General features: G+C 39.9%; 2 protein-coding genes across 2 annotated transcripts; one reads left to right on the top strand and one right to left on the bottom strand.

Annotated features, from left to right (window-relative positions):
* Nucleotides 1-120: 120 nt before the first annotated feature.
* On the top strand, nt 121-2,172 carry LOC306820561 (uncharacterized protein). Its single transcript, XM_079338442.1, has 3 exons — nt 121-422; nt 1,276-1,377; nt 1,448-2,172. The coding sequence occupies exons 1-3, from the start codon at nt 336-338 to the stop codon at nt 1,631-1,633; spliced, it is 375 nt and encodes a 124-aa protein (XP_079194568.1). The 5' UTR covers nt 121-335; the 3' UTR covers nt 1,634-2,172.
* Nucleotides 2,173-5,866: 3,694 nt separating this feature from the next.
* Nucleotides 5,867-14,013, bottom strand: LOC306820107 (polycomb complex protein BMI-1-A-like). Its single transcript, XM_079337799.1, has 9 exons — nt 13,790-14,013; nt 13,046-13,173; nt 12,348-12,444; nt 12,191-12,246; nt 11,964-12,093; nt 9,802-9,841; nt 9,594-9,692; nt 8,399-8,479; nt 5,867-7,112 (listed from the first exon to the last, which is right to left on the bottom strand). Exons 2-9 carry the CDS (start codon nt 13,161-13,163, stop codon nt 6,732-6,734), a joined length of 1,002 nt encoding a protein of 333 aa, XP_079193925.1. The 5' UTR covers nt 13,164-13,173; nt 13,790-14,013; the 3' UTR covers nt 5,867-6,731.
* Between the last annotated feature and the right edge of the window lie 669 nt (nt 14,014-14,682).

Below are 14,682 nucleotides of genomic sequence, written 5' to 3'. Positions count from 1 at the left end.
AAAAAAGTTGTTGAATGTTGTGTTTACAAGCTGCACAAAACATGACTACCTGTAAATAATGACATGATGTTACACAGTCTTGTACAGTAGGTGGCGGTATGCACCTGTAAATCGTTTACGATCCGCCAATAAAGCGAGAGAAGAAGAAGAAGCTGTTTGCTTTTAGATATATGCCCACTCTTCTGTTATTGCTGATTTTATTCTCAGTCTAAATGACATTGTGGTCTAACTACGGATCCGTTATTTAATATACTATTGTGCACATGTGCGCGGCTGTCGCAGCAGTTAACCTCAGCTGAATTCATATACAAGTTAAAGTAGCTGTCATTGGAGACATGAACATGTTGTTGACCAAATTAGACCACAGATGGATTAGTCTGACCTTGGGACAACATTGGATAACAGCTTTGGCATCTTCAAAGGTGTGTAGAGTTATTGCATTATGCCTGTGGCTTTTCTATTGATCACATACTAAAACTAGTTGTAGGCTAAGTTAACATTTGTGAGGTGGCTGCTCTTTTAACTTGTCTCTCAAAAGTTATTCTCGAAAACAAAATGCATTATTGTTCAGTGATACATGTAGGCCAAGGGCAAACAGGAAATCACAAAGTACTTTTTACAAAGTAAGTACTTTTTAAAAAGCATGCTGGAAGAACTGGCTCTGTGTCTTTAGTTTACACTTATTTATCTTTCCTTTGAGTAGATTTCGTGCACATAAAACAGTCATGATAATAAACACCTCAAATTTATCTGTAAAGAAACTAAAGTAATAGTGCCACTTACTGGAGAATATAAAAGCTCCAGCTTTAAACGACAGACTGATTCTGACCTCTGACTTACAGTGTGGATACACCTGAGCATGCTCGACATGAAGCTTCGACTGTTGAAAAATAAGGAGCTGGTGGATGACCACATCAAGAAACGCTCAAAACAAAACTGTGGACCGAAAGATTTCGAAACAGATGAAAGCTGAATACACAAGGGCAGGTTGACCTTTTTAAAACTAGAACCAATAGTGTGATCAGTCTGAGGTTGTTCCATTTCACCATAACTGATTCAACCAAAACAAAGCCCAGTCTGTAACTGATACGACATTTATGAAGGCTTACTATATTGTTCAACAATATTGTGATAATTAAACTCTGACCATTACCCATGAAGTGATTTAGTACATAACAGGGTAAACAACCCTCTGCAGAGGATTATTTTTATCATCAAGTGTTACTACTTGCTTGAGAAATACAATAAAAACATTTTTCTGCCCCTTTCATCAAGCTCTCCACGAGTCCTGTGATCCCCTGTAAGAAGCCATTCAAAGTCGAGCTGGTTGGTGGAAAACGGTACTCGTGGTGCACATGTGGACACAGCAAAAAACAGGTAAAACTATCATTACTCCTTTCTGCAAAACACATCCTGTATCCTCTCACGTTTTTCTTTTCTTTTTTAGCCCTTTTGTGACGGAGCGCACAAAACCAAAGCCCACGGCCTGTCCCCACTGCGCTTCGTTCCTGAAAAGGACTCCACCGTTTGGCTGTGTGGCTGCAAGTACACCAACAACCCACCTTACTGCGATGGAACGCACAAGCAGGACTTCATCGTGTCTGCAGCACTGCATGAACACACTGACTCTTGAGAAGGAAACTTTGAATTGCACTTTTATGCTGCTCTTGAATCCACACATTTTGTAAACATGGAAACAGTTCAACCCATAAGTGTTTGAATCTTGTGTCTTGTCTGTGTTTCTTCCCTGAAAGGGAAGATAGTTGCCACAGAAAACATGCTCTTTCGTTGTCCCTCCTTTTTGTGTAGTTCGATATTGTTGTTTGATCACGGGTTACTGACTGTATAGGGAAGGGTAAAAATGGTTCTGAATCCAATGAAAAAAGATGGGACATCATGTACTGTATTTATGACAATTTTTGTTGTAAAGCCATGAAGATGGCTTTACAGAAAAACCCCACTGTGAACAGCTTCTGTACTTTGAAGTGTGTACTGTATATATTTTGTACGACAGAATCAGTGGGGAGGTGTAACACTGCAGTGTTTGCCAATCTCATCCATAAAGCAGAAATCTTTCAAAGCCAAAGTTTTATGATGTGACAGTCTGTAGTCTTTCAGTTACATGTGATACTGTTTTTGTTTAATGAACTAAATAAACGACTGTAATAATGAGTTGTGAGTTAAGTTGACTTCATGGTTTGCAAGAATCCTGAGAAACGTTTTTGATTAACAAACTTTTAACTCAATAACTGATCGAGCAGGGCCATCTGGTGAAAGAGCAGGCAAAGTACAGACTTTACAGAGACTGACACTTTTACTAAAGGACAATATTACAAATCATGGATGCCCAGATAGAGATATCTTAAGTTATCACAATTTACCTAAGGCATTGAAAGAAATGCCTTTAAATGAATCACATGCTCTTATGTTATCAGGTTTTTCATATTTTGCTTATCAGTATTGAAAGTGTGACACGTTCATCCTGATACTGTGTACTGTCAGGGAGTATAGCTTGTTGACCCTGACATGTCTCTTTAGATTGTATCTGTTTGTCATGTGTTTTAGTATTACTAAGCACACTGTGTCACACATAGTGGATCCTAAAATCTGAGCGGGGCTATAATGGAACACATCCTTAAATTTAACGTGACGTTAGGCTGATTTAGCTTTAGCACTTGGTTTGACCCCTGCAGTGTGAGCTCTCCTGCAGTTGATTGGATGACCTTTTTTGGATCGAGGACTTGTAGTCCTCTTACCCTCCAATTAACTTCTTTTTTTTTTTCCAGAGCAACGTGGTAGATGACTAATTACACATTTTTGCAAACTAAGGCATGGTATCGTGAAACATAGCCACAGTTGCACGAAAAGACAATCATGTCTTTGATAAAATAAACAATCTAGAATCTGTAAAAAAAAAATGTTTTATGTTAGAAGGAAACACCCGCCTCCTTACAAAGAATGGGCCACAACAGGGCTAGGGATAGGGCTCAGAGGTAGAATTGAGATCACTTTGACATACACATTTCATGGTCTTTTTTCATGCCCTTTGCAAGGCTAAGTTTTGATCTCATTGGGGGGGAGGGGGGGGAGTGCAGCAACCAGAGCGCTGCTGAAGCTACAGAACATCTAAAGGTACCAAACTACCTCAGCCATGCAAACTAAAAAATATGAGAAACCTTGCCAGTGTCCTTATTCACACAGATGACACTACTAATCTAAATGGACTTGAGCTTGTATAGCACTTTTCTAGTCAACTACGACTACTCAAAGCGCTTTTACACAGATCACACCTACACATTCACAATGATGGCTGGTTATGTGATAATTAATTCCATTCACGCACATTCATACGCCCCAGACGCAGGAGCGATTTGGGGTTGAGTGTCTTGCCCAAGGACACATTGCTCACAGGAGCTGGGGATCGAACCCTCGACCTTCCAATTGAGGGACGACGACTCTACCAACTGAGCCACAGCTGCCCCAATCTAAGGACCCCTCTCCCTGGAGAAGCTAGTATACAGTATAACTCCTCCACAGTATAACTCCTCACAGTCATTATTTAAAATAATTGTGTATTTCAGATCCATTTGTGTGGGTTTATATTTGGATGACTGTAAATCATTCAAGTCATGGCAAACATACTTGTGAAAACGTATGAGTCACAAAAGCTTTCGTCAAACTTTAGAGAAATAACAGCAAGAAGACATGCTCTGACAGGAAAAGTGCTTATCATGTGTTAACTTAAATGACTCCGTGGGTAGAAAGGGAAAGCCATTGTATGTGGCTGCCTCTTCTTGCCATGTCTAGAATGTGAAAATAAAAGTTTGGTGGTGACGTTCCCAGTGGTTCATCTACTGCAGGTGGAGTCAACTGCAAGATTGTTTAACAGCTGCAGTTCAAAGTGAAAATGAAGTATAGAATTTTCAGGACTTTGACAGACAAAACTTCCCTTTGTGATGTAGGTAACATTTTAAACAGTTTTTTTTTTAATTGTTTGGAGTTTGGTTTTTTTTGCTGACAGAATATCCTCAGTTAATAAGGTTGAATTCATAAACTTTTATCCAAAAGAGCAGGCTTCACCCCTGATGTGTGGAGTATTCTTTTCCAAGTTTGAACTGTACAAACAATTTTTCTTAAACACTTACAACAGGATAATACTCATATCATGTACAGCCTGTAAGGTTACGATGAGGGCTATCTATCTATGAGGGCTATCTATCTATCTATCTATCTATCTATCTATCTATCTATCTATCTATCTATCTATCTATCTATCTATCTATCTATCTATCTATCTATCTATCGCAATCTCATATCTAATGCTATTTTGTCTCTTTTGGTGCACCTTCGTTAATTCTCTGCTGTGTCTCCCAGTAGTCACAGTGATAATGAGAACACTGCTGCATTTTCGAATTTCTCATTTTTCACTTTAAAAAAATGTTGCTCAGAGTGACACATTTCTAAGAAAATTCTTTGAATCAGGACGTTTACTTAGAATTTCCCCTCAAAGTTCAGACTAGACTCTTGTAAAGATAAAAGTTATTAACAAAGTGTCTTATCCCTTGAAAGAGCTCCTAAGGTATAAAACTGATAGGAGTAGTGAGGAGGACTTCTAACAGACTTAAAAGTTTCTCAAGCTGAGGAGAATGGAGAAATGTTCTTTGAACACGACATGAAGAATAGTTGGGTACAACGGACACAACTAACTCGTGGAGCCATTTCAATCCATCTCTGACTTTTCTCAGTGCAAAGTGAGACGTATGTTGTTTCTTTAACTCTTACATGCGATCATCCAATCACTAATTAAGACTCTTCACGGTCAGCAGGTGAAGAAGAAGCTGCTGCACAGGTGGATGTGTGATTTCAAACATCTTGCTGTCGGCTTTATACTTTTAACTATTACGACTTATAAATGATCAAACATGTGATCATAAACAAGTGTTTATATTTACACAATGCCTGACGAGAGTCTATATATGACTCTACCTAGCATTAGCATTGGGGTCAACCACGCCTCCTCACTTAGATGAAAGTGTTTGTCCATTCCTTGTTCTAAAAATGTTCCTAAATCTCTCTGAAGCAAAGACTCCTTGCTTGGGATTTTAAACTAGAGGTTAAGAGCTCTTTGATAGGGGACTCTCCAAATGTTTGTGAATAAGGGCACTGGACAGCTCAGTTGACGAGTAAAAAGTAAAAAGTAAAAAGTAATGTCTTATGACATTTTTTTTACCCTCCTCATTAACTGTTATTTTTTCTATACACTATGAGTTCCTTTATGTGGTTAAACTGATGTCCTTTACCTTAGATCTACAAGGAGGTCCTCACTTTATTTCAAACAATAAATAAAGTACTCTCAGCTTCAGACCTATAACCTAATCATCAATTTAATAAAGAGACTATTGCATGCACCTTTCTTTACGGATGTACACCTCAATGTTGTACAATTAATTGCGAAAGATGCATCTAAAATGATCAATTCATCAGCAATACTTATCAGGAGTTATTCTATAAGAAACACTTGATATGCTCTCTCACATATTCTGAGGCTAGCTTACATCTATAGCTTTGCTTCTTTTACGTCTGCATCATGAAATCTGTAATATGGGAAAACATTTTTTAGTATTTCTATTGGCTTGTGTCATGTTGTCTCTCCAGTGTCTTAAACAATTGCAAATAACAAAAGCGCCGACTTTTGATTCTCTTTTGTTAGCTTTACAACCACATGTAGATTGACAATGTGATGACTGCATATGGAAGAAGAAGCTGTGTTGTAGTTGACCTTCTTCCAGTGAGAAGTAACAGGGAGCTTGTAAAGCGCTGCTCCTAAAGTCAGGGGATCATAAATAGCACACTCAGGGCAGAAAAACCTAGTAAGTAAACATTTTATTGACCTAAAACATGCACATATGGCTGATAAAAAAAAAAGTAGCATTGCTTGTTGAAAAGAAACAAAAGGAATGTTGAACTTGATGGGACTACAACATACATGGCCAAATATCCAAATCCCTTTTGACTTCTTCGACTGCCACAAGAGACAGAACGTGTTCTGTTGACAAACGTCTGCTTGTGAGCGGGGTAGTGCTTCGAAATCTGAACATGTAAATCCGCCTCCGGTTGAAAAATACTTCATGGTTTGGGATTTTGTGATCTGACCATTAACAAAGTGCATGAATAATTATATGTAATGTACCTGTTTTACCTGATGAGGGCTTGGATATACTGGACACTTATACAGCAGTTATAAACATTACTGTTCAAAGACAAGGATGAGCTTCTTTTAACATGGACCTCCTGCAGTGATGTACACTGCAACGCCTTTCAGCTTCTTGTCTGAGCTTTAGACTGAGCATAATGTTGCTGTTGGAGCTATGAAATGAAACAGACCCACTGCATATACAATACAAAACGATTACAATATCTTGTATAAAAGATAAGTTTATACATATGTATGCACACATGCTCACATTTGATACATCCTGTACAGTTTGTATGTGTGCACTGTTCTAGTCTAACACACATAAACGCACACGCAAACACACGCACACACACGCACATACATACAAGTGTCTATTTGGCTACACTTTCAGTCTTTCCTGCTGAAAGGTGATGACAGTAATCCGCCTCCTGTTTGTCCAGAAGGAGGACATGCAGAGCTCGTCCGTTTGCGCTGTAGAAAGAAATAATAAAGGGAGCAATTCAAACACTGTCCTCCCCGCTGCCCAGCACGCAAGTTAGGTTGTTGGAGGCAAACCGCTTTTGTCGCCTCCCCTCACCTCCTCTTTAGCGGCCCCAGAGCTTGTGCCATTGACAGTCACCTTCCGAGTGTTGGCGGCCTGTTTAGAGGCCAGTGTGTGTCGCTGAGTGTTGTTGGGCACAGTGGGACCGTTGGAGCTTTGGATGGCAGAAGAGGGGTTGTGTGACGCAGGGCTGGACTGTGAGGAGGCTCTGGGGGGCTGGGCTGCAGCAGGACTGTGGACCTTGTCGCTCTGGGAGTCGCTCTCTGACGTGGGGCTTGTGTTGACGCCGTCGGAGTGTCCCTGGGCAGCAGACTGAGAAAGCCTCCTGCGCTTTCTGTTGGGTTTGACCAGATACTGCAAAGGGATGGGTCCGGTCTGCACAGAGGAACACACACACAGACGGGATGTTTTAAATATTGTCAATATCTGGTAAAAATGTTCAGATAAAAGTTTAAGTGTACATTTCAAGTAAAAAATGTTCAGCAAGACACTTGTCAATTCATGTTTGTAGACAGTATATTACATCATGAATTGATGTGACAAAATGTTGCCAGATCTTTAATTTACACGTGCAACACGGCCCTCAGAAAACTAACCTTACTTTAGCTTTTGTAATTTTCAGCCCACGGTCACAACTGTGCACTAAAAGCAGGTCACCTAAACCGTTATAATAATGTTTGCTCAAACCACAAGTACGTAAAGACAGGGCCCTCTTTAGAAAAGTGTATGTCTGTGGTCAGTTTTTTTTTGAGCATTAAATTTTCAGTTGAAGTGAAAGTGTTAGGGCTGAGGGCTGAGACGGTGAGATGGAGAAGTTTGAGAGTAATTAGATGTTTGGCTTTCATTTGTTAAAAGTCAAAGTCTTATCCTTGAATAGAATTTATTAAAACTATTAGAATAGAACAGAATGCCTTTATTGTCATTATACTAATTATACAACAAGGTTATTAAAGTTGGGGCGCCGGTGGAATACTGATTGGTGCGTGCATCCCATGTGTGGAGGCTGGGTCCTCTATGGCAGCGGCCCAGGTACGACCTGTGACTCCTTTCTGGTCTACTGTCCTATCTCTATTTTCTTTTAAAAACTATCAAAGTTGTTTCTGTTTCGTGAGGCTAAAGAAAGAAGTCATGAGTTGGGTATCATAAGGTTCATTTCAGGACAGCAGTTTCATCATCTCAGAGAGCGAAGTGTGTCCATAAAAACAACAACATTGTATTATTTTGTGCATCTACTGTGTCTGCATTTACCAGGGATTTAAAAATGGGCAGTATTCATGAAAACCAGGGAAAAAATAAAACTACTACTACTGTTGGATTCACTCACAGAGGATCCATCCATGTAAATGTTCATAGCAGTAGATTACACTAACGGTTAGCAACCTGTTACTGATGTTGTAAAATAAAAGGTGCGAGAGAAATATGTAAGCAGTAATGTCAAATTATTTACGAGATCTGTTTATAGTAATATGTGGAAATGTAGAAGAAACAGGTGCGTCTGTTTTTCCTACTGATCTTTACGGCAAACATAAGAAATATTAATGTATCAAATTTAATGCAACATCAATGAGTCAAGCTATGCTAATTACAGCAAACAACAGTAATCATCACTGTAAGGTTAGTTTTTGTGGTCAACAGTAAACTGTATTAAAGCAGTCACTCACCCGTCTCCACTCGTAAAAGTAGGCAATATCCATTAGTGTGTAGTAGTCCTTCAATGGCTCGTCTCCATACAGCACTTCCACCTTTAACACAGTGCAAAAAACAGTTGTGACCAGCAGAACTGATGTATGCTAATATAGGATTCAACTCAACCAGGTCTAAGCGAGCCAGGAATGACCACCACTGAGTTGTGTTTACTTCAGCTGTATGAACAGTGAATAGGCAGGATTGCCTGTGAATGAATCAGATCATCCATTTGAAAGAATACTGTGGCAGCCGTCTCATTTTAAAGATTTGTTTCAAGCTTATTTATGAATTCAGTTAGGATCAACAGCCTGGAGGCTAGGCTTATGCGACACAGTGTCATGTCATTTACACACTTCGTTATCAAATGTCAACATGTAAATTCTGTTGATCCTCACATAACATTAGAGATAAATCCCATCCACCCCAAGAAGTGATCCCTTCACATGACACGTTATCTGATCCAAGTAAATTAATATGAAACATTACAGCAGCTTTAAGATTTGGGAGTTTTCCATCAATGCCCCTTAAGTTTGGCCACTTGTGATGAGGCCTCTTCTGACCATTGTAGTTGTCATGTTGCAGAGTGGCTTTTTCCACACATGCACCTCTGAAATGTAAAGGACAGGCTGCCACTCAAATCTTCCTGACTTACCTGTTGACAAGTGTATGGTGAACGAGTCTAAGCCAAAGATTCTTTTTCATGACAATTCACACCTCTATATCAATGCTCAACTGATGAGCTCGACTGATACATAGTGGCAAGCAGAAAAGAGTATGAAAAAGCCTTATGACATGCATGAAGATCATGCCCGTTGCCCTCTAATCCCGGGGAATAAACATCATAACCTTTGTTGCTAGCAGTACATTTTCCACGATATTAACGACTGCATTTACAGATCAGCCCGTTCCTACTTCATGCAGAAATATTTCTTCACAGTGGCAGTAAAAAGTAATTTGAGTTCATAAATGCAGCTGAACATGAAAACGAAATTTCCAGGAGTTTTGTGTATGAAACGCAACAAGTGACGGCTCACATATCAAAGTTCATGAAACCTGATATGATGCAACCTCTGTTGTGGCAAGGTTACTAAGAATTAAAACCGTTTACTACTCTGCCTTGAACCTGAAGTTTTAACAGAGAACAAAAAAACAGACTGAGTGTCCATTTACCCGATAAGTGTTGGGAATATCCATCTTGCTTCGGAGGAACTTTGCAAGGTGCATGACCGACATGGCTGCTGGGCACTGGAGGAAGCGTTTACCATTGGACTGAGAAGACAGGAGAAACCAGGATGAGAAGCAGAAAATCACATGAAAACATGAAGTGTGTAGGCTTAAATACTGCTGTATTATTCCTATTTGTCAGATCAGCTTCTACCTTGTCTCCTTCCATCTCTGCACGCTGCATCTCATTATTTCTGAAAGAAAAACATGAAATACAAAAAAAAGGGTTAAAAAAAACAAAAAACATTCAAACCACAAACACAGGAAAATGTCCAGAGAAATGTGCTAGATATGAGAGGACCCTTCTTGAGGGTTTAAACAGTTCTTACTCGCTCTTTTTAACTGAACAACTTATTGACTGTTAAAATGAGACTTACTTTTATATTAGTCATTCTACACCAGATGTAGAAGTTAATAGTAAGGGAATATTGCAAACATCTGGGAATAAATTCCTTACCAATAGATTTCTTGACAAACGTGTTCATAAAGGTGTTTTATAACACATACTGTATAAAAATATTTCAATCCAACTCCTGGAGGGAAATCCATGAGAGCTTACAACAAAACACTAAAATAAGGACAGTTGGGGTCCCCGGTCTCTTGCACAGTTATTTTGGTGGTGCAACGCTGAAATGTTTGGGAACCTCTGCTCTACATCCTCATTGATACAGTTCTTGTATGCTGTACCATTTGTGCATGCCTAGATACATTCAACACCTTTCTCAATACAGTTAAAGCTTGTGAACCAGAGTTACTTATTTTTCACCAATAAGGTACTATTCCAGGTACCCTGACTTTGAGCCGCTCATGGATTTTCCTACGGGAGTTGGATTTAAATGTTTTTATACGTTTTTGAGACGCCTTTATGAACATGTTTGTGAAGAAATCTATTGGGAAGGAATTTATTCCCAGATCAGCCAAATATAATGATAAAATTCCCTTACTATAAATGGGAAATAGAATCGGAAATTTACAGCACTATTCCAGACTTCTGACACTCAAAGGACTTTTTTTCACAACACGTCACATCCATACTGATAACTAGGGCCCGGCTGATGTGGGCTGACTCCGATATTGGAGGTAGAAAAAAAAAATCTGATACCGATATATCAGCCAATATACACTTTTTTTTACTTTGATCCCTCATGTAGTCACCAAACACTTGTGGGAAAGTTATATCATGAAGACAAGACGCTCACTCAACTAGAGAGAAACTTTGCTTGTACCTGCATCACCACTTGACACTCTGGAGAGTGATACCTGTAGTTATCCATATAGCACACTCTGCTGGTGAAAGAGAACTGCCAGTGTAATACAATGATACTCGGTATCGGCACGACAAAACATAGCTGATAAGGATAGTCACTGGATAGGCTATCGGCTGATACCATTGGTCGAGCTCTGCGGAGGCTGCTACATAAAGTGCCTGACTGCTCAACAGCACCAGTCCATTCAAACACATCTACAAGCTGCTGACATAGCAGCGGGAATAATTTAGGGTTCACTGTCTTGTACAATTCAACATGCAACTGCAGGAGCTGGGGATCAAACCCCCGACATTCCCATGAAGAGACGACCACAGAGCCGCAGCCGCCCCAGCTGACAGCCTTATAAAGGTGCAAAGGTATTCATATTAAAAAATCTCTGACAGTCCCTAACAGAGTGGTAAACAAAATGCACTAATAATTTCAGAAATGTTGTTTAACAAGTAAATAGCTCAACTGTTCTATTCAGTAAACATGAAGGGTTCACTCACAACTCAAAGTTGTCTGTGTTTAGGGAATCAAAATGAATCCAATCGTTAAGCTCAGAGCCAAAAAACAAATGAGCCTCTTTAGTGATTTGCATTAATAGTATAAACAGACACAAGAGACAGTGAAATGTCTTTGGTGTGGCACAAAGGCCAACAGTGTCACGATGAGGGACTTTGCTAACTGGTGGCTGAATGGAGGGATCAGTGAGGACAATCTGTATTGTTAACTTTAGTTACTCAGTTCAATGCACCAAGTGAAGACAGCACAACAGTCCCAAATTATAGGCACATAAAAGGGATTATTTCAGGATGCTCAAATGAGTCACTGTAAATATTTTCAGACCTGCATCAATAAAGAAATGATAGCAAAATAATTTGAAAAGGGCTTGAAAATGAATCCACCATGTTCTCGTTTATCGTTTTGATTTTGACCTTATGGTTACATCTCATTGTTTCCACACGAGCCTCAGCAGCAACTCTTCAGTAACTAGACCCAACATGAAAAATCCTCACTGATGCTTTTTTTTTTTTTTTTTGTTTCTCGCAAAAAATGATTGACTCACTTGTTCCTCTCGTAGAACTGTATGGACAGACTGATGATTTCATCCTCTGCTATATTGAACGTCTCCACCACTTCCCCTGGTTCCAGCACACGATTCTCTGCGTAGAAGTCCCGCCTCCGTTTCATTTCATCTGAGTGCAGCAGTCAAAACATAGGTGTGAATTGGTGGAAATGCAACGATGCATGGAAAATGATGACAAAAACAGAAACGTAAAAACACATCCTCACCTTTGAATAACCCCGGAACAAGCTTATATACAATATCTTGTAGAGTTTTGTCAGCTCTAGAAAAGAAAGACATTTGTGATCTTGATCAAACTCACTCCAATGCTGTCTTAAAAATATATCTTGAAAAAAAAAAAAAAAAAAAAGCATAAAAACTGACCTTATACTGAGCTGTGGACATGTCTTGTGAACCTGGACGTCACATCGAGGGCAGAACTTATTTGTCTCCAGGAAGGCAACGATGCAAGTTTTACAAACTTAAGAGAAAAAGGACAAAGATTAATGCTAAAATGCTGCAGCACTGACTTACCCTTACGGAAATTCAAATTTCAATTCTTTAAAATGTGAAACAAACAAGTTTGAAACATTTGATGTATAAGACAGGAAACTACTGATTAAGAGCTATGAAGAATAACTGATTTAACATTAAAGCTGCAATCCCTAAAAGGAGTTTTGTGTTAAAAATCTGTTTCTCCTGCAGACACAGAAAGGACACTGTACTGTGCAAAACAAACAACTCTAAATGATACATACATGGCCTGATGTTCAAGCTCAGGCATCACTATCATTATTTGGAAGGGAAACATGGTAACCACATCACTAAGTGTAAAACAGATATAACAAGTTTTAATTGATCAGATTTTCTTTTCTTGATGGCACTCAAAAGGTCAATGGATACATCACCGGCCTGCAGGTCAGAATATGATTCATGACACCACGCTCGCCTCCCTACAACCACAACATGAGTGGGAGCTCTGCTGAATATGCAAACTGTTGTAAGGTCTATACTAATGCTATACCTGGGTTAACAGAAACACTGCATGCATGTGAGCTGATGCTTTCACTTGAGGGACTTACAGGAGTGCAGGCACTCTACGATGGTTGTGGCATCAATTAAGTACCCAGCGCACAGTGGACATGTGAGATGTGGATTCAGATCTGTGATTTTAATCCGGTTGGGCTGCATTTTATCCATCTGGACTGATCTGCAGGGGTAAACACAAGAGGTTCTTGTTACACAGAAGGGCACATATCTAAATATTGTGATACTAACAGCTCCATCCCATATGGTAAATCAGAGACAGTGCCTCCTCAGACAATGTCTGCAGCTCGTCCTTGGGACAACAGACAGAGACCACAACTCGGAGCAACGGTGGTAAATCAAAACAAATTGACCCTCATGTTGTAGCGGTAAATAACGTGTGGAAAGCAAGAGTCGAGCTGCTAAGTGCAAGCTGTGTTCTGGCACACAGCAGCAGACTATTGAATCGCCCCTGTGTGGCCTCATCTTGTGCATCAGCTTCGCTCCTCGACCAGCAGCGGGGCAACAAAGAGCGTTTGCTTTTCCCCGGAGCTCCGCTGCTCCGACCGGCCACCAGAACCGAATCCATCCACATAGATCCCCATCAGTGAGGGGGGGGTGCAGGGGCACAGAAAATCACACTGGTACACAAAGCAGCCATCTTAAATTCACTGACAGGGTTGTATGAGGAGGCGAACAAGAGAGACTCAAAATGTGACACCGTGCACTTTGTGTGCGCCTCAGCAAACAAGCGGGCCGATCAGCCCGGTAAAGAACAATCACTGATGCTTCGTTCCTACCTGATTAGACATAAAAGAGTCCCTCTCCTCCCTGCGAGGATCCAGGTAAATTATTTGGACTTGGACAGAATTTGCAGCAGCGCCAGAAAATGGCTTTTTTCAGCACCGTCAGAGGACTGCCCATTTTGGATCACGTGATATTATTTTGTCGCCTCGTTCTCGGGGCATGCAGGGTATCCTCTGCAGGCCCTGCTCACTTTTTACACTTGTTTATTTTGCACTAGCCACGCATCACATGTTATTTAAAATTTCAGCATCTGTTTATTAATTAGTTTGAAACAAATTGCACCGAAGTGTACTCTGCCCCGCCCTCAGTTAGTCTGACTCTGGGTGTAAATGATTTTGTCTGCAGGACTGAATGAGGGCCTGCAGGCCTCACGTCCCGGGCCGAGCTGAGGGCTGGCCCAACAAACTTCTGCAAGTTGATAGGAGATTAGTATGTCTTGTTCCGTTTCATCTAAAAATATTTTAATATAAAAAGTCAATTCAAACTGCTAAGAAAAATAAAGGAATAGATTTTTTTTAAAAGCACTGATTTGTTCGTTGTCTTTGTGGTTTATCGTTGCTGGGTGTCTTGATGCAACGATTGCATTGCATTGAGCTATACAACTATGAACTTTGTTATTTTGGTCATTTACAATACAACATAACCATTTAATAACCACTGATATCAAGGCCTATGATTGTGAGTAATGATAGGCCCATAGTGTCCATAGAACACCGATTTTGGAAACAACAGTGTACACAAGCAAAATTAAATGATAAATAAATACAAGGACAGTAAGATGTTTTGATGTTCAAAATGACATGACTGTCTGATCAAACATATCAAAGTTTGTTTTCAGTCTAAACTAGCCATGTCTGGATTTATGAAGTATTTAATCCCAACCAGT

Source organism: Symphodus melops (assembly GCF_947650265.1).
Source record: "Symphodus melops genome assembly, chromosome: 2".
Lineage (NCBI taxonomy): Eukaryota > Metazoa > Chordata > Actinopteri > Labriformes > Labridae > Symphodus > Symphodus melops.
The sequence above is the reverse complement of the archived record's forward strand: the minus strand, read 5'-3'. Positions and strand labels throughout refer to the sequence as shown.